The 19,836-nt window shown below is 32.4% G+C and overlaps 6 protein-coding genes and 1 long non-coding RNA gene across 7 annotated transcripts; 5 read left to right on the top strand and 2 right to left on the bottom strand.

Annotated features, from left to right (window-relative positions):
- Positions 1-4,386: 4,386 nt before the first annotated feature.
- LOC112744690 (uncharacterized) lies at positions 4,387-7,131 on the top strand (the record flags this gene model as incomplete). The annotated part of the gene is made up of 3 exons (XM_025794392.3): positions 4,387-4,533; positions 5,344-5,493; positions 5,594-7,131. Coding segments are annotated over 3 exons (318 nt in total), but the record flags the coding sequence as incomplete, so codon positions are not given.
- Positions 5,800-7,131, top strand: LOC140172881 (S-adenosylmethionine decarboxylase proenzyme-like). The gene has a single exon (XM_072215258.1). The coding sequence runs from the start codon at positions 5,800-5,802 to the stop codon at positions 6,856-6,858; it is 1,059 nt and encodes a 352-aa protein (XP_072071359.1). The 3' UTR covers positions 6,859-7,131.
- Positions 7,132-8,131: 1,000 nt separating this feature from the next.
- On the bottom strand, positions 8,132-9,148 carry LOC112740708 (uncharacterized). The gene is made up of 3 exons (XR_011871524.1): positions 9,044-9,148; positions 8,860-8,928; positions 8,132-8,373 (listed from the first exon to the last, which is right to left on the bottom strand). It is a non-coding gene; the product is annotated as an uncharacterized lncRNA (long non-coding RNA).
- LOC112740707 (uncharacterized) lies at positions 9,148-10,405 on the top strand. Its single transcript, XM_025789303.3, has 3 exons — positions 9,148-9,682; positions 9,785-9,853; positions 10,120-10,405. The coding sequence occupies exons 1-3, from the start codon at positions 9,626-9,628 to the stop codon at positions 10,186-10,188; spliced, it is 195 nt and encodes a 64-aa protein (XP_025645088.1). The 5' UTR covers positions 9,148-9,625; the 3' UTR covers positions 10,189-10,405.
- Positions 10,406-10,937: 532 nt separating this feature from the next.
- On the bottom strand, positions 10,938-12,333 carry LOC112740706 (short-chain dehydrogenase reductase ATA1-like). The gene is made up of 2 exons (XM_072216040.1): positions 11,558-12,333; positions 10,938-11,261 (listed from the first exon to the last, which is right to left on the bottom strand). The coding sequence occupies exons 1-2, from the start codon at positions 12,029-12,031 to the stop codon at positions 10,938-10,940; spliced, it is 798 nt and encodes a 265-aa protein (XP_072072141.1). The 5' UTR covers positions 12,032-12,333.
- A 1,057-nt stretch (positions 12,334-13,390) lies between these two features.
- Positions 13,391-16,123, top strand: LOC112744689 (pentatricopeptide repeat-containing protein At3g02490, mitochondrial). Its single transcript, XM_072216039.1, has 2 exons — positions 13,391-15,482; positions 15,673-16,123. Exons 1-2 carry the CDS (start codon positions 13,391-13,393, stop codon positions 15,684-15,686), a joined length of 2,106 nt encoding a protein of 701 aa, XP_072072140.1. The 3' UTR covers positions 15,687-16,123.
- Positions 16,124-16,998: 875 nt separating this feature from the next.
- On the top strand, positions 16,999-17,822 carry LOC112744687 (ubiquitin-ribosomal protein eS31 fusion protein). Its single transcript, XM_025794390.3, has one exon. The coding sequence runs from the start codon at positions 17,262-17,264 to the stop codon at positions 17,727-17,729; it is 468 nt and encodes a 155-aa protein (XP_025650175.1). The 5' UTR covers positions 16,999-17,261; the 3' UTR covers positions 17,730-17,822.
- Positions 17,823-19,836: the final 2,014 nt, after the last annotated feature.

Below are 19,836 nucleotides of genomic sequence, written 5' to 3'. Positions count from 1 at the left end.
CCCAATCATCATACATAATTAATATTTTATGTTATTAGTGATGAATGATGGCTATTCTTATGTGAAATTTAAGTGTTATAAACCTTAATATTTTGTGTTATTAGTCATTATTATAAGACTATATATAAGTTAATGTTTTATGTTTAAAATGCATAAGATTTTAGACTAATGCATAATATTGTGTTATTTGTATTGATTTAAATATTTGGTGTTATTAGACAATATTAGTATTGATTGTGATTATGCTTTAATTTTAGGGAAGGGTTGGTTCTTGTTATATTTTTCTAAGTAAATATTTTCACATGCTAGCTTACAAGAAGGTAATGTTAACAGCTCGGTTTTCACCCGATTTTTATCCGGTATAATCGTGGCCCGAAAATGTATAGGTTTCATCGGGTCTAAAACCAGATTCAAGTCTAACAAATAGGTCCGGTATATATTTTGGACCAAATCTAAATCACATCAAATCCGATTTCACCCGTTCCATGAGCACCCCTAACTACAACTTTTCCATCCTCTAACTCTTTTTTATAGGTTCATTTAGTTTTGTCAAAAACACAACTTATCTTTGCTAATTATCAATTAATCAATAACCTTCGAGGTAAGTTGGAGTATTTTCATCATCTTGATTTTAACATCTACCTATCTATGTTCTCTAGCTCTCACACGTATGATATATATTCAAAATTCCAAATAATAGCCACTATACACATAATGGACAATCTAATAATATATATGAATCCATATGGCACTTGGGCCAAAAACTTTATATGTGAACTTACATAATCTTTGTTTTTATATGTTAGATATTGTTCTATGATTTTGCAATGGAATGAAAAAGGTAGTTTCATCTAAGCAACTTTTTGAAAAGTAATGACTTCCATGCGTCGAAATTAAAGCAAAAAAAAAAAAAAAAAGAAATGAAACATGATTATTCCCCCCTCCTCCCCCCCCCCCCCCCTCTTTTCAAATTGTGATATTATTTTCAAATTATATGACCACATGTTGCAATCCTTGCATGCAATAGATATAATATTGTTAAATTATTAGATAACGAGCTAGCTAGGCTAGTGCCATCTTCAAAATTCAATATCTCGAACCTTCAATGATTTTTTTTTAAATAAAATTAAAAAGGTTTGTTGATTTCTTTACTTTTTTTTGGTTTCATTTATTAATCGATAAAAATTTACATATAATTATTTCTATGTAAAATTAATAGTTAATAATTATTAAATAATTTAATAAATTTAATTAAATTATTATTTAATATTTTTTAATTATCAATTTTATATGAAGAGCGCTGCTCCCAAAATAAACCTAATTAATTTCGTGGAACCGTGTTCTTATTCTATATATAACATATTCATTCCCAAACGTGATATACTTCTACATTGTCAGTGGAATTTTCTTTTCTAGCAATCTGTGATTATTCTATGATGCTTAAAAATATCTATAGATCAGAGAAATCCAAAATGAAAAATCAATCAACATTCAGTTAATTTTATCCTTTTCTTCTCCTTCCTTTTTCTTTTTTTTCTTTTAATTTATTGATTGAAAATTGTTGTGTTTAAAATCTTTTTTAACTGAAAATAAATAGTGTATGTTATTTATATTGTTTTATCATGTTTACAATAGTTATTTTTTAATTTTAATATTAGTAAGAGAAAATACTCTATATATATTGTTCTATGAATAAATTGGATGTAACTCGTCCCTCAACCATCGAGTGGCTTAAAGGTCCGAATTTTTCGTCCAGAAAATATATTACATCGCAAAAAGAATAAAAAGAAAAATGTACCTGCAAAAGATATTTTGATGCTTAAATTAGTATTATGTATTTTTTATTCGTTTAGCTAAAAATAAAATATCATATCTTTTTTATATGTGAGGTAAAGTAGAACAGTTACGTTTTTTGACAATCATTTTCATTGAAAGATGGAAATATCGTATTAAGTCGTTACAATACTTATTTTGTGTGAATCCAAATTATAACGTTTGAATAAGTCATAACGTGCGGAAGTGAATTATAACGTATAAAACCGATTTATTGCTTTTTTAATTAGGTTTTACCGACTATATCATATATGAATCGCATAGAATAATAAGTTAGAAGAAATATCCTTCTACAAATTGAAATTTTATTGAACATAATTTTTTGTTTAATAAAAGATATTTATATAGGGAGCCACTCTGATAAAAACGTTTAAAACGTCTTTTTTAAAATATGTTTTTAATAATTAAAATTTAACACATATAATCGATTAAATCATATTATTTTTTTGTCAAAATTAGGCCAAATAAATTAATTTGACCGAAAAATGGTGAATAAAATTTTGAACCGATCTAAATTAATATTATTTTTTATTAAAAATAACTACAATACCCTTATTATAGAAAATGACTAAAAAGTCACAAAAAAAAAATAGAAAATAACTAAAATACTCTTCTTATATATATTAATTTTGAGAATTCTAGATTCTAGCCATTTTCTTCTCTGTTATCATAAGGTTAGGATTTAGAATTTTTAAAATATATATATATATATATATATATATATATATATATGAGTATTTTAGTTATTTTTTATAAAAAATATTAATTTAGACCGATTTAAAATTTAATTTATTAATTTTTTGACTAAACTAATTTATCCGATCTAATTTTAATAAAAATAACACAGTTTAATTAATTATATGTATTAAATTTTTAACTATTAAAAAATATCTTAAAAAAAACGTTTTTGACATCTTTATCTAAGTGGTTCATTTATATATAACTTAAAAAAATATTCTGTCTTACAAATTAAAGTAACCTTTTTACTAATAGTAAAGATTATTGAAGAAAAGCTAACTATATTAAGAAAACAAGAAGAGATTCTCAAGTCTTAATTACCGTATATATAGGCATTGATGAAACATGTGATGTTGATGTGAGAATAACAACATTAATTAATGAATTAATTCCTACAAAAATTGACGATCCAAATTATAAAAACATGAAGGATTCGTTTAATTTAGGAAAACTTGGGTGCGAAGGATAAAGACGAATATAAAATGGCAATTGGCAAACAGCTCATATATCTTCTTCAATTCTATTCATGCTTTGTATATGTTCATTCCAATCGAATCTTGTTCATAAAAATTCACACGTAATAACATATGCTTCATGCCCACCCACAATGTTCCTTTATCTATATTACATGTATATATACCTACAGTTAAACTCTAAATATAATCTTACTATTAAAAAAAATTATGAAAAAATAAGAAAAAAAAAATAAAGAATTTTTATTGTATGTTGTTGTTTGATTTGTTTTTTATGGGAGAATAATACTATCTATTTATATTAATTACTAAATTTATATTAATTATTAAACTGATTTTAAATTTTAAAATAAGATAAAACAACTAAAATCTTTAAATGATTCTGATAGAAAAAGATAAAGATAACTAATTAAAAAAAAGATAATAACAAATTTTATTAAAAAAAAAATAACAAATAAAATATAAATTTAATAAGTATATTTTAAAGATAAATTATTAATTATATAGAATAAACTTATAATTTGTTCTTGAGAAATATTGTCTAAGCAATTACATATAATTTGGTGTCTAAATTTATATTATAGGATGAAAATAGAATAAACCAACTTAAATTAATTAATTAGTTTATTCGATTGTTTAAATAAGTATTAAAATTTTAAATTTTATTTTATATATATAACAATCTATTGACTAACGAAATCTTTAATTAAATGCGATTTAAATTTATGGTAAATTAATCCTTAATCTATTGGACTAAAAAATACTATAAAAAATGACATTATTATTTTCTAAAATATTAGGATACATAGATATCTGTTTACTTTGGTTAAAACTTAAAAGACATATAAAATAATGTAAATAAATATATCAAAATACTATTAATTTTACTCTTTTATGTTCTTGAAGATTTTTTTAACTAAATGTTATGCTTATTATAATTTGGACCAGATTTGTTGTAGCCCAGATAGTTTAGAAATTATTCAGAAAACGAAGAATGATAACTCAATTGAACATATAAATTTTAGGGTTTATTATTTTTTTTTTTTATTTGTTTGTAATTCAGTAAATTCAACAACCCAAATTTCAACCAAATCTGTTATACAGCAAGAACATTTTACAGGGACGAAATTGTAAATTTAAATTATATATTTAAATAACATAAGAAAGTGCCTGTTTGGTACGGAAGTTTGAGAGATTCTCTACCAGTTTTATAGGAGGAAAATCATAAAAACAAGGAAGACGTGTAACTGAAAGTTGGGAATTGGTAGGGGCATTAAGGTAATTGCATACTCACCGAATCCACTATATAAATAAACCCCTCCCTCTTTCTCAAAAGCCATAACAACCCAATCGGCCTCATTCACATTCCACATTCCAATTTTCTCTTCAATTTCATCGTCATAATTACGATAATAATAATAATAATAATCGAATTTCTAGCTTCAATTCCTTCGCATTCATTAACGTTTCTCCAATTTCTTCAATCGCAGTAAGTGCATTGCGTTCAATTTTCAGAATTCCTCTCAAGATTTCGTTTTTTTTATGTGGTTACAAATTTTATTTTTGTTGCCGTTTTTCAAATTATTTTGATTTTATTGAGATAGGTTAATTATGATTTTAGAGTCTGGTAGCCGAGAGGGTATCTGAAATCTTGATTATCTATGATTATATTTTATTGTAACTTGTAAGTATCAAATCCGTAAATAAATAAATAAAAATTGCTGGTTTATTATTGTTTTTGTTGTTGATGCATGGACATGGATATGATTCAATTTTTCAATGATGAGAGAGAAACATGATAAAGAATTGTTCTTCCGTTAATTTTGCATTAACTTTGTATCCTTTGAACAAAAATCATTATTTGGTGATTCTTATGAACCCTGAGGACTCTTTGGGAATTTAATTTTATTATGATTTGCACGATTTCAGTCGGATGAGGCCGGGGATAGCCTTCTTATGTGGTTTTGTGTTTTCTCTGCATCTTGTTCTTCATTGTTTTATGATCCTCTGGGGCTTTGGAGAGTGGGAGGGAGATTTGGGAGTTCTGAACATTCATTATGAATTTTGATTACTTGTTTCACAAGTTTTATGGCTAATTTCTAATTTTCACAAAGCATAAATAAGATTCTTTTTGCTGCTATCTATAGTGCCTCTCCTTTACCTTTATACCATATTTGTCTATGTATTTGTTATTCATGCTTCACTGAGATTTATCCAACATGATCAATTAGTTCTGTATTTCAGTTTATCCATCATATTTTTCATTCATCTGATTTCCCAATTTGTATTATTTATGCAGAAGAGTGTGAATGAGCTGATGGAGTCTAAAGGTGGTAAAAAGAAGTCTAGTAGTAGTAAAACTTTATACGAAGCTCCTCTCGACTACATCATTGAAGACGTTCGCCCACACGGTGGAATCAAGAAGTTCAGAACTGCTGCTTACTCCAACGTGAGTTCTTGCTTCAACCCTTTGGATAACTGAACACAAAACTTGTATTAAGATGGTTGCATTTGATTTTTTCTGACATTTGTTTTTTAAACTTGTGCAGTGCATCCGCAAACCATCCTGAGATTCGTTTGGTTGTGTGACATAGCCCCCCTTTAGGCTTTACAAACTGCAACAATTTCTATTCCTGTCTTCTTTCTATTCTCCTTCTCCTTTTCCTTCTTCTCCTTGTTTCATCTTTCTCTGTCTTGCTTTGCTTTCTCTATTGCTCTTGATCTACACCACAGCATTTTGTTTCATTGAGTGAAGATGGCTTTGACCGCCTCAGCTATTGGTTTTGAAGGCTATGAAAAGAGGCTCGAGATATCGTTTTTCGGCCAAGGTTTAGGCCTCCGGGCATTGTCTAAAGCCCACTTGGATGAGATTCTAGAACCAGCACAATGCACTATTGTTTCCTCTCTGTCAAATGATGATGTTGATTCTTATGTTCTCTCAGAGTCAAGCTTGTTTGTTTATTCTCATAACATCATCATCAAAACCTGTGGAACCACAAAACTACTTCTGTCCATCCCTGCCATTCTTAAGTTGGCCGGTTCCCTCGACATGACTGTGAAATCGGTGAGGTACACTCGAGGAAGCTTCATCTTTCCTGGGGCACAGCCCTTTCCTCATCGTAGCTTTTCAGAGGAAGTTGATCTTCTTGACAGCTATTTTGGCAACCTTGGTTCCGGTAGCAAAGCTTCTGTGATGGGTGATCCTGACAAGTCACAACTTTGGCACATCTACTCTGCTTGTGCTGAGCCAAAAGCCTCATCTGAAGCAGCAATCTATGGCCTTGAGATGTGCATGACTGGATTAGACAGGGAAAAGGCCTCTGTTTTCTTCAAAGAAAACACTGACTCTGCAGTTATGATGACTGAAAATTCTGGAATCAGGAAGATCCTTCCAAAGTCTGAGATATGTGATTTTGAATTTGATCCCTGTGGCTATTCGATGAATGGAATCGAGGGAAGTGCGATCTCCACTATCCATGTAACACCAGAGGATGGTTTCAGCTATGCAAGTTTTGAAGCTGTTGGCTATGATTATGAAAAAACTTCTCTGTCTGAACTTATTGAGAGAGTTTTGGCTTGCTTTGAACCATCTGAGTTCTCTGTTGCTCTACACAGTGACAAGCATGGTGAGAAGCTTTTCAACAAATTTCCCCTGGATATTGATGGATACTACTGTGAGGAGAGGAGCAATGAAGTGCTAGGAGCTGGTGGCGGTGCTGTTGTGTACCATAGCTTTGTCCGAGCCGATGGAAGTGCATCTCCTAGGTCTATTCTTAGATGCTGCTGGAGTAGTAGTGAGGATGAGAAGGAATAGGAAGTGGGAGAGAGAACCATATATATATATACACCTTATCTTTCTGTTGCTGTTTGTTTTGATACTTGAGTCAACTTTGGGGGTTATGGTATGTGTGAGAATGGTGGTGCTATTTAGGGTTGTTATGCTATATATTTGCTTGATGCTTTTATTTCTAGTTCCATGTATTTACTATTTAGAAATTTCCTACTAAGAGTTTGCTAAAGGCTTAGTTCCTTTAATAATGGATTGTTGCTCTCTAATTCAAGCAATAAAATACATATTACTATATAATTTAATCTTCCAGATTGTGTTTGGTAATCATCACAGATGCTTAATACTATCGTAATTCAGCTCCGTGAATTTCAGAGGGTGAACTTTAATCTAAGTATTATTATGATGTAATTAAAGTATTATTTTGATTTAATTATACATATATGTCTCATATATAATTAGCAAGGTTTTTGTGTTAAGTTTTCTCCATATAACAACAACAAAGTATTATTCCATTGAGTTGATTACATGGATTAAACTTCATTGAACCCTATTGTATTTACAGTCCTCTGAACTGAATACTCTGAAACAAGATTCTACAATCTTTTCAACAATATTTTTATTCCTTGTTTTATCCATACATATTTGGCTGCTCATTCATCTCAAAATTTTCGTCTTTGCCGCACTTAACTTATATTTATGCATACCCTTTGCTGTTCCACTATTCCAACCGTTTATCTCATCTCTGAGTCCTCTACATGAGACAGCTTTAATGTATTAAGGAAACAATTGCAATAGTATGAACTTTTTGTAGGTTAGAAATTCTGAAATTGTGTAGTTTATTACAAAACTCATCAACCCTTAATAGCAGGGGACACATGAACCATGTGATCACAGTATTTAACCAAAGTTAGATTATGTCAAGGTTCTTGTATGAGAGAGGGTTCTGTGACGTCTCTATGATGAGAACTATGAACATGATTGGCAAAATTTAAGGTATTGTTCTCTTCAAATTTGGTGCAAAAGCATATACATTCAGAACAAACTTGACTCTGCTACATGGGAATGCATTTTCTCAAGTGCTTTTTACATGATCAAGTCACGTGTCATCATCAATTCATCATCTTCCACCATTTATTCTCTTCTACCAAGTTTTTACTTAATATATGAGTCTCACTTTGTTAAATTATTATTTTATTTTATTTTTTAATATATGATTAGTGCACCTTCATAGAAAGCAACTTAATTTACACTTTTTTTTTAATCACCTTTTGTAAGTCTTGAATAATGTGTAAAACAAATAGGCTACTGTTTATTTTGAAACTTATTTCATTAAAATTATGATAGAATCAATTATTACATAAAAAAATTGGAACAACATTTTTGTTTCTAATCAAATAAATGAACCTAAGAGGGATTATTTTTAACTCAAAGTCCATCACAAATTCACAATGATGTCTTCAAAGTTCATTTGTTCATCCCGGTTGCATCCTTCACAGCATCAGCAACTCCTTGTGCCTTTGCCTGCATTTGCTGGCCAGCCTATGAAAAAAACAAAAAGCAAATCAAATAATAAGAACTAATTTTTGGAATCTTTATATATTTTTTCAATGTTTAATTATTCTATTAGTCTCTATAGTTTTACCATTGCAATTAGGTTTTTATATTTTTTCTCTTTTCAATTGGGTCTCTATACTTCTTTTAATTTTGTAATTAAGTTATTGTCAGTGTAAAAAATGTTAGAATTGACTAAATATTTCTTCACAAATTGAAGGTACTCACAATTAAAAATCTAATTAAATATTTGACCATATATTTTGTGGGAAGGGTATTCAGTTGATTTTAATATTTTAGACACAAAAATAACTTAGTTACAAAATTAAAAATAATCTAGAGATCCAATTAAAAAGAAAAAAATATAAAGACTTAATTTTAAATTTGGTGAAACTAGAAGACTAAAAGAGTAATTAAACCTTTTATTAATTTAACTGTTGAATCATGTCATATATATATATATAAGGAACCAACCTCTTGCATGCCCTCTTTAGCAGATTGAGCTGCATTGCTTGCCTTGTCCATCATGTTCTCTGTCGTTTGCTGTAATAATAATAATAATTAATAACACAAAAGCATGGAACAATATTAACTGAAATATTTATTTACATATGAGTATAATCAAATATAATTTTCTAGTTATCATAATGTTTCATACCTGTGCCTCACTCCTGGCTTTTCCTTGTTGGTAGCTCTGCTTAATGGACTCCATTTTCTTTTCAAGTTCTAATAATAATCAAGTGAACAGAGTTTAGATTTTGTGTTGTTTATGTGTGTTTTTTAGATGAACAGAAACTAGATATATATATATAGTTTATTAGTTTCTCAAATCAGAGTAATGTTCAACACTTTTTCAAAATAAATAAATAAAAATTATTATAATTTTATTGCGAAAATTGCGATTAATTGTTTGATCCTTTCACAAATGCTTGTTCAATGGCGCATGTCATGCTACTCATAGAAAAATGCTTTTTTTTTTTTTTTCACTTGTTGACCTGTAATATTGTGGATGAGATTCATTCATAATTTCTAACATGTATGTGTCCAATTGAAATCAACATTGAAAATTTCAATTTATAATGTGGGGTGGGGAAATAATACACATGTTGAACAATGCAATGCTTTGAGAAGCTATATAAACCAACAAAACACATAGCAATCTAAACATCTTCATCTCAAAACACAAAACAATATTTTGATATTTATTTGAAACACTTTCTGTTTATCAAATACTTTCAATATGAATTCTTCCGAAAAGATGAGCTACAATGCTGGAGTTGCCAAGGGCCAAGTTCAGGTTTCCCTTTTCTCTTAGCTTCATAATTAGTCTCTTAATGTGTTTAATCAATCTTCATAGTAATTATATTAATTTTTTACAATTTTTTTTCTGTGTCTATAGGAAAAGACCAACAACATGATAGACAAGGCTAGTGATGCTGCTCAGTCTGCTAAAGAATCAGTGCAAGAGGTTCTATTCTAATATTCAGTTAATTCGAAGTTTTTTAAAATAGAAAAGACATAATTATAAAATTAAAAATAGTGTAAGGACTCGATTTAAAGAAAAAAAAATATAAAGACATAATTGTAAATGTAGTAAAACTATAAAGATTAACAGAATAATTAAACCGAACATATCCGACCTAAGACAATGTTATACACAAATATTGTGAAAAAATTGAATTGGATATAAAACCATATCAGTTATGATATTGTGTGTTGTTTATTTTTTGGTAGACTGGTCAGCAGATTAAGGCCAAGGCAGAAGGAGCATGTGAAGCAGTGAAGGAGAAAATGAACAATTGAGGACTGATTGATTGATGGAACAAAGGTTGACATTGTTGCATGCCTTCATGATTCAATTGATCAAGATTGGGGATATATATGGATATATATATATATATTTTAACTGAATACACTTTTGTTTCTCTGTTTTAGTCTAGTGCCTTTTCATAATAATTTAGTTCCATTATTGTAATCATTTTTTATTCATAAGTCTACTGAAATCAAATTCATTAATGACAAGGTATAAGTTTTGATTTCTAATTTGTATCTCTGGTGCAAGCTCCTTGTTGAATAATATGGATCTAACAAAGATCTTATAATCTTAGGCAAAATAAAAATTGGTACGTCTAATTGGAGATCCAAAATGTATTAACACATTTTAATCATCTTTCACAATTGTTGGAGCTATCAAATAAAATTGAAAAGGAGAAAATGGTCATGAATATAATAAAAATATGGTAAGATACCATAGTAAACTGCATTATGGGATTACAAGAACAAAATCATATAAAGGATAGTTCAGTGTACGAGTATTTCGCGTTAATGTGGAGTTCAGAAAAGAGCCGTACTCCGAAAAGTGTAGACAGTCTAATCTAATAATTACACGAGTGATTAATTTCATAACTTAAACTTATGACTTTGAAATTACACAAATACAAATTAATTGCTGCTCTATAACTACCTGATTATAAGAACATAGTCATATAAAGTACAATAATGTGAACTTAAAATCTAATTCAACTTGAATTTGTTGAATTCCTTTTTCATGATCACTTTGGATCTTGGTAGATGAAACTCATGTGACTAACAGCAGAAGTGTATCCTCCATCAATTGGGAAAGTGTGTGCTGTTATGAAGCTAGATTCATCACTAGCCAAGAACAGTGCAGCATGTGCAACATCTTCTGCAGTTGCACCTTTCCCTTGAAGTAAACTTGCCCTCTTCCCAATATGCCCTTTCAACTCTTCAAGGGTGATGTCAACCTTCTCAAACCTCTTGAAAGCACTAAGAAGCATCTCTGAGGCAACCCCATGTGGTGATATGCTATTCACTCTTATCAAATGCACTCCCAACTCACAAGCAGCACTTCTCACCTATATTTCACATATACCAATACAATACTGAAAGATTAAATAAGTTTTCAGTCCTTATAAAATAGTGATTTTGTTTTGATCAAGATACCTTAATCACAGAAATAGAGTTGAAACTGGGTTTATCTTAGTTTAGATCCAAACTTAAATATTGATCTGATATATTTTCAAGATCTTTATTCGACTCTAAACCTGATAAAGTTTTATTATTTTCGGGTCACAAAACGATTTTAGACTAGATAAAAACTGAGTCTAGATAAAAGTTGAAATCAAAATATTTGAGTATGGTAGATTCTCACCAAACCATCCATTGCTGCTTTAGACATAGTGTAAGCATGTGAAGCCAAACCACCCATGATGGCTGCAGCACTTGAGGTGCATATGATGGACCCTCCCTTTTGGCCTTTAATCATTGCTCTTGCAGCATGTTTGATTCCATGTATGGTTCCATTGAGGTTTATGGATAACAAGTGTTTCACATGTTCCATGTCAAGGCTTGTAATGCTTCCATCAATGGCTCCAATCCCAGCATTGTTTAGCATAATGTCCACATGTCCCTTCCATGAAAGAGCAAGGTTAATGGCTGATTCAACATCTTCTTCCTTTGACACATCACAGTGTATGAATCTTCCACCAATGGATTGAGCTAGTGAGGCACCAAGATCATCAAGAACATCAGCAATCACAACATGTGCTCCATTTTCTGCAAACAATTTTGCTGTGGCTGCTCCTATTCCTCTTGCACCACCAGTGATTACTGCCACCTTATCCATAAGCCTTAAAAAAATAATAGGAAAAGTTAAAAAACAAAAAAAGTTTATACAAAGCAACCTTATTGATCAATTGGAATTTCTAAAACAAAAAGTCATAGTGATTAGTAATGGCTACAATGGTTATTTATATTGAAAACAAAAGATCTCTAACCTCTTTGAAGGAGACTGTTGTGCCTCTTGCTTTTGTATCTCCATTATGTTCTTGTAAATATATATTTTTTTGTTTCTTGTATTCTGCCATTAAATGGATTACCTATTTATATATGGGAGCTCAATCAGTTAATTGGGTTGAATAAGAAACAGGTGCTCTTAGAATGCATCTATCTTTATATGTAAACATGCTGCTTGTACCTTTGAACTACTTCTAAACCTCACTATACTTTAATCTTTTTTTTTTTTTTTTATTTGACTTAATTTGAAGCTCTTGGTTTGGTTTATCTAATTTCACCCAAATCTCATGTTTCAAAACGCTTTTGAGTTCTGACTTACTGAGTATGGATCCAAGTAATGTTAGTGCAAACTTCTTTTAATTTGACTCAATTATTTTATTTTCAAACTCGCTTTGTTAATTAGTATGTAAAACCAATGCTACACTCGTAATATTTATAAGCAAGCAATTACTATAAGGTGTCACACTATTCATAAAGATGATTAGAATCATTTTAATATAAGAATGATAATTGAAATGTAAATATCTATTATATTAATATTAAACTAAATGAAAAAAAATTAACTAACATCTTTATAAAAAGACTAACTTAACAATTTTTACATGAATAAACACTTTTTCACATCTACAAGACGGAATTTAATCTTTAAATATTTGTTTGAGCATATGAGTAAATTGACTACTCGGCCGATTCAAAGACTATTTTGAATAAATACTTCGATTTCGATAGAAAATCAGTTAAGAATGTAGATAATTTGAAACCAACTAATTGAAAAACTGGTCAATTACAAAAAAAAAATACTATTCTAACTTTTTAAATTTTAAAATTAAAAATAAAAAATAAATTAAATTGACTTATTTTATAGACTATTTCTAAATACTTTATTACTTTATAGTTTAGGAAGAGTTTCAGGTGTACCAGAAATACCAGTGTTTCAGTTATTTTAACCGTCGATCTGAATTATAAAAGAAAATATAATATATATTAATTAAAATCAACGGTTAAAAATTAAAACAACTGGAACACCGATATCTCCAGTACACTTGAAATTTTTCGTATAGTTTATATCAATGTATTGGTTTTTTCTAAAACACTATATCCATGTATTGTTTGTGTTTTCATATATTTTGGTGTATTTTTTGTTTTTTCTTTGGACAGTGGTATATTGCTTGTGTTTCAATATAGCTAAATGGGTCCAACTTTATATTGGCCCAAAATCAAAGCCCGAATCTTCAATAACCCAAAAAAATGGAAATGGATGCAAAATCATAATTCCTGTAAAACCCTAACCCTAGATTCTCTCTCTGTGAACTTCTTCCCTCACTCCTTCATTTCACTGCAAAGAATCTCCTTGATCCTATTCGCAGAAATGAGACACCAATGGCGTCTTCTCCATCTTCTCCGCTCCCACAACCACCATCATCTTCACGCGCTTCGCTCTTCCCCTTCTCCTTCGATCCCTCGCTTCACCACCACTGCAAAATCAATCCCTTCGATCCCAATTTTCCTTCGCACATTCTCCTCCGAGCCCGTCCTAGCACAACAACAAGCTGATTCCGACAGCCACCTTCTCGTAATATCCGAGGTTTTCTCGAAACCCAGGGATGTCAATGACGTCAAGAGCCGCCTCGATTTGAATCGCGTTTCCATCAACCACGACGCGATCAACGGGATTCTCGCGAAGCTCGATTCCAATGCTGACGTGGCGAGGAGGTTCTTCCGGTGGGTTCTGGAAGCCGATCCGCAGAGATTGAGCTCCAAATCGTACAACTTGATGCTTCGCGTTTTGGGAACCAATGGATTCACTGAGGAGTTTTGGGAATTGGTGAACGAGATGAAGAAGAAGGGTTATGGGGTCTCTAAAAATGTCCAAGATCGGGTTTTGGAGTATTTTGAGAAGAATGGAAAAAAGGATGATGCATCGAAGTTGAAATGTTTATTTGATAACGGTTCGTTGAGTAGTAACTCCAGTGAGAAAATTTGGCTTAGGGTTTGTAAGATTGTTAAGCACAATGTTTGGAGTGATGATGTTGAGAAGCAAATTAGGGAATTGAATATGGAGTTTTCCGGCGAAAGGGTTAACTTGATCATAGAGAAGTTAGGCGGCGAGGAGCCGAATAAGGCATTGATATTTTTCCGGTGGTTGGAGGAGAGTGAATTGTATAAACATGATGGAAGTAGTTACAATTTCATGGCTAGGGCATTGGGGAGGGAAGATATGATTGATAGGTTTTGGAAGCTTATTAGTGAAATGAAAAGTGCAGGGTTTGAAATGGAAGATGAGACGTTTTGTAAGGTTCTGGGGAGGTTTTGCAAGAGGAGAATGATGAAGGATGCCGTTGAGCTTTATGAGTTCGCAATGGCCGGAGAGAAGAATAATAAGCCTTCGCCTGAGTGCTGCACCTTCCTGTTGAGGAAGGTTGTTTCTAATAAGGAGTTGGATATGAATTTGTTTTCGAGGGTTGTGAAGGTTTTTACTGAAAATGGGAATGTGTTGACATATTCAATGGTTGATTCTGTTCTTAGGTCTTTGACCAGTGTTGGTAGGATTAAAGAGTGGAATAAGGTTTTGAAAGAATTGGAATGCTATGGTTTTGTTGCTAGAAGTAATCTACAGAGTAAGATTGCGTATCGACTCAGTGCTTCCGGTAACAAGGAAGAAGCTGGTGATTTTGTGAATGGCGTCGAGGCATCTGGTTCCGCAGAACGCAAGACATGGGGGTCTTTAATTGAGGGACACTGTGTTGCTGGAAACCTTGACAAAGCTTTTGATTCTTTGAAGGAGTTCGTCGACAAAGAAGGCGTGAGTTCTGCAGGCTATGCTTTTGATGTGCTGGTTAATTCATATTGCCAAATGAAGAAGGCGAAAGATGCAAGCAACATTCTCTCTAAGCTGGTGAATGAAAAAGGATTGAAGCCATGGCATTCGACTTACAAGCTGCTCATAACTAAGCTTTTGGCTCAAGGTGGATTTGAAGATGCTTTAAACATTTTGGGCTTGATGAGAAATCAGGGATATCCTCCTTTCACTGATCCAATTTTAGACCATATATCAAAGTCCGGGAGTGGTGATGATGCTGTTCTGTTTCTGAAGGCAATGACTTCGAAGAGGTTTCCCTCTACATCTGTGGTTCTCCGAATGTTTGATGCGTTTTTTAAGCGTGGAAGACATGAAGAAGCACAAAATTGCCTTTCAAAATGTCCGCAATACATTCGAAACCACGCTGACGTTTTGAATCTCTTTTGTTCCATGAACTCTAAAGAAGGTGCTGCTTCTTCTGGTATGTTAGCTGCTTAAGTTTTTTCAGAATATAATTTGATACTGTACTCTTTAGAAGATTGTAACAATGGCAGTTGTTCAGAAGTTTTGGCCAAATTTATTCATTTGTCCTTGTTCTAACACTGTTGATCTCAAAAGTTAAATATAGCTTTTTGAATAAAGCAAAATAACTAGAAATTTTTTTATGATAGGACGAGATGTGTAGTTTCCATTCTACCTCAATTCCTGTCTTCTACATCAGCATATGCGACTGAACAACAACAAACAAATAACTTTTGCTGGTATTTTGATCATCCACATTTTTACATTCAATTCATTCTATTCTAGATTCTACTACGCCCCTGGTCTGGGTTACAGTTTTATGCAATGTGATCAAAAGGTGTTGCAAAACTTTGTTACTTGTTTTCTAAGCTTGGTTTGTTTCGCTTGTTGATCAAGTACCATAGTGTGATCAATATAGGGGACGTGAGTGTATAGGTCAAACAGAGAAATGATTTATGTCATTTAAGGGGTGAGTGTAATTTATCCATATTTTGGATTCTTGTATGCACAAGACTGAAATTCGAACCTTGCTAAATGGAGCAGGAAGCTAACTATTAGACTAATCTAATTTGGTAAATTGAATCCTTCTCTATTACACTAATCCAATTTGGTTAATTGAGTCCTTCTCTATTACGATATAATATTAGGAATCACGAATGTGACTGTTCCATCCTATCTTCTATAGCCCAAAAGGTGAAAGTGAAGCGACTGGATGGAGTGTACTACTAGTTATCATAACCTCAACTAATTTATAAAAAGTGTGATATTACTAACATTAGCTATCACAGCATCATGATAATCAAATTGCAATTCCACCTGTTTTAAAGTAATTTAGAAATTATACTATTACGGTTACACGTTTTAATAAGTTAAGAAAGTTACTCTAAAAGTTATACTAAGTAATATTATGGACGATTTTTCTTCCTCTTTTTACTATTTGCCTCTTCCTCTTCTTTCTCACTTTCTCGTATCTTCAAAGCGAAAATGGCACTGTGTTAGTACTGATAGTAATACTGAGTTACTTTGCTACCCAAACGAGAGTGACCGAGTTCAAATCTTCATAACATGGACTTCCCATTCATGCATGTATACACGTCACAACCGAGTATAAAATGGTCAAAACCGATTTCTCTCAAGTCTTACCTACATTACCCAGAGTGTCCACGTTGTTTTCTTGCTTACGGATGAAATTTCCCCTTCATGTTGTAATGACGAAATCATTATCAACGATTTCTGAATTAGAAAGCAATAGCCCATGAACTTGTGTTTCACCAATCTACTCCATTATTTGAAATTTGGGTATTTTATACCCATTATCAAAAATAAAACCAAACCATTTAATTTTATATTTTCATTTCAGCAAAAATAATTATGTATTTTTTTTTTGGTCTTAGCAAAAATAATTATGTATAGATAATCTTATAAAATTCTTTATACTCGATCTTTGGAAAATGAGAAATCTTTTGTATTTTTAATCAGTCGAAGATTTATTTGTCGTCAAGAAAAAAGATTAGGAACTTGTTTGTTATTGTTTTTTTATAAACTCTTAGGGAATAGTTTTTTTTTTATTTGGGTCTTGGGCTACCCACTAGCATACACGGATACACGAGCCCAAGCAACGAACCACGCATGCGTGAAACCCTAACCTTAATTCCATTCTCACCATATAAATTAAAACCTGAGCTTCCAGACTCAGTTAGAGCGTAGAGTCCTCCTTCTCCCACCGGCAGCCGCAAAGATGCAGATCTTCGTGAAAACCCTAACGGGGAAGACCATCACCCTGGAGGTGGAGTCTTCCGACACCATCGACAACGTGAAGGCCAAGATTCAGGACAAGGAAGGCATCCCTCCGGACCAGCAGCGTCTCATCTTCGCCGGCAAGCAGCTGGAGGACGGCCGCACCCTCGCCGACTACAACATCCAGAAGGAGTCCACCCTCCACCTCGTCCTCCGCCTCCGCGGTGGCGCCAAGAAGAGAAAGAAGAAGACCTACACCAAGCCTAAGAAGATCAAGCACAAGCATAAGAAGGTGAAGCTCGCCATCCTTCAGTTCTATAAGATCGATGACAGTGGTAAGGTTCAGAGGCTTAGAAAGGAGTGCCCTAACGCCGAGTGCGGTGCTGGAACTTTCATGGCTAACCACTTTGATCGCCATTATTGCGGCAAGTGTGGCCTCACCTATGTTTACCAGAAGGCTGCTGCCTAATTTCCTTTATTTTAATTTTGATTTCTCATGTCGTAATTTCGGATATTAAGACTGCTATGTTAAAGGTTTAATTCATGTTTCGATGTTGAAAAATATCGTTTATTTTATTGCTTTTTACTGCTACTTGTTACTGCTCTGCATCCAAATAAGCATGATTCACTGTGCTACCTTCAAATTTATTTTGTTTATATAACGTCCATAAAAGGAGAAACATGTCAGGCTCCGCTCCGCAAGCTTTTCAACACTCTGCTGCTCCTATAGTGTCAAACAGATGAATTATGTGTATAATTTTGACAAACTTCAGGGAACGTGAGTGTAATTTATCCATAGTTTATTTTAACACTTGAAATTATGTGACTGCCCCCATCCTATTTTGTACTATACTACCATTTTATCATAACTTCAATTTGACATTAACACCATCAAAAGGTGTCGTCATACTTCGTTACTTCTTTTCTATTGCCTGTTGATCAAGTACAATAGCGATCAATATAGAGGGGTGTGAGCACAAGTATAATTCTGTTTCAAACTCCGGCTGGTATTGTAAACTCTGAGTTGGATTAAGCTGATTGTTCTTAATCAATAGCTGGCCCAGAAAATGGGTTACCCCTAATAAAACAGTCACTTGTTAAACCCTCTACCCCCACCCACTCACCAAAAGAAAAAGATGTCAAAGGTCATTTGTTAATTTTTAGAATCAAGATTGTCAATTTGCATTATTAATTAAATTAGGAAAACAGTGTAACGCAGGGATGAGAATTGCCCCTTCAAAAGTTTCTTCCGAAGCAACAAACTGAACAAAGTCTCTAAATTCCAGCAACTGCTCTCCAGGCTTCGGGTGTCCCAAAATATTTTGGCACACATGTGAAATATTCTTATATTAATATCTGATCTTCTGGGCTGGCCCAGGAAAATAGAGAGGTGACCGATTAACCATCAGCGTCTGAAATTTGCCCAGCCAATGATTATGATCAAACCCAATCAATTTTTAATGTGATAGATATTGTACTCACTTTGGGCTTTTGGCCTCGGTACAAATAAAAAGAATTTACTCATTTTGTCTAAAAGACTCTTTACTTAACCAAAAAAATCTTGACAAAGAGAAAATAAAGGCAGCAAGACTTTTTTTTTTTTTTTTTTTGAACAAAGGAAGCTCAACAACATAAAGTAAAATGGGAAAAAACTACAAAAACACAACTAAAAATACAAGACAATAAACACAGTAAAAATAGTATAATCTGTTGTCATTTTCGGCATAACCATCAATAACTAAACGGATCAACACCACACCATTTCCTTTAACTAAAAAATGACCTATTTATAATTCCATCAATACCTGTCTCTGAGTTTTGGAACACTCTGCTATTCCGTTCCAATCAAATATTTTAAATAATTGAAAAGAAACCTATCAACCACTTCTTATGCTCAGAGTTACGACCAGTCACTCCAATCCAACTCTCAAAAAGCCCTTTGACAGTCTTTGGAATAGCCCAAGCTTTATCAGCACATGTCAATCAAGCACACCACACCTGCCACGTAAACTCACAGCTAAAAAATAAATGATGCACAAATTCTACATTTTTTTACACAGAACACCAATATTATCACTATGAAGAATAATTCCTAACCTACTCAATCTCTTTTTAGTGTTAACCCTGCCTACTACAAACCATACAAATAGTTCAACTCTTGGAGGAACCAATCCTTTCGATATGGTACTAGTGAAGCTATAGCTTGTGATGTCCTCCGAGAGAGTCTCTTTCTACAACACCTGCACAAATGAATTAGTAGAAAAAAAAAAAAACACATGTTCTGTCCAATTTCTATATAACTGTATTATCTCTACCAGATGAAAATCTAACTAGCCGTAACCGGTCATGAAATTGATTGAGAAGCTCTAACTCCCATTGGAATAAATCTCTCCTCCAGTGAAAGCTCCATACCCACTCTAACCCATCCCAGAACCCACAGTCCCCTATGATAGATTCTTTTTTATTTGAAACAGAGAAGAGTCTCGGACAACTCTCTTTCAAAGACCTACTCTGTAACTAATTATCCTCTCAAAATCGAATACATCTTCTATTTTTCACCTCTATAGACAGACCAC

This window comes from Arachis hypogaea, chromosome 14, assembly GCF_003086295.3.
Source record: "Arachis hypogaea cultivar Tifrunner chromosome 14, arahy.Tifrunner.gnm2.J5K5, whole genome shotgun sequence".
NCBI classification, from domain to species: domain Eukaryota; kingdom Viridiplantae; phylum Streptophyta; class Magnoliopsida; order Fabales; family Fabaceae; genus Arachis; species Arachis hypogaea.
The sequence above is the reverse complement of the archived record's forward strand: the minus strand, read 5'-3'. Positions and strand labels throughout refer to the sequence as shown.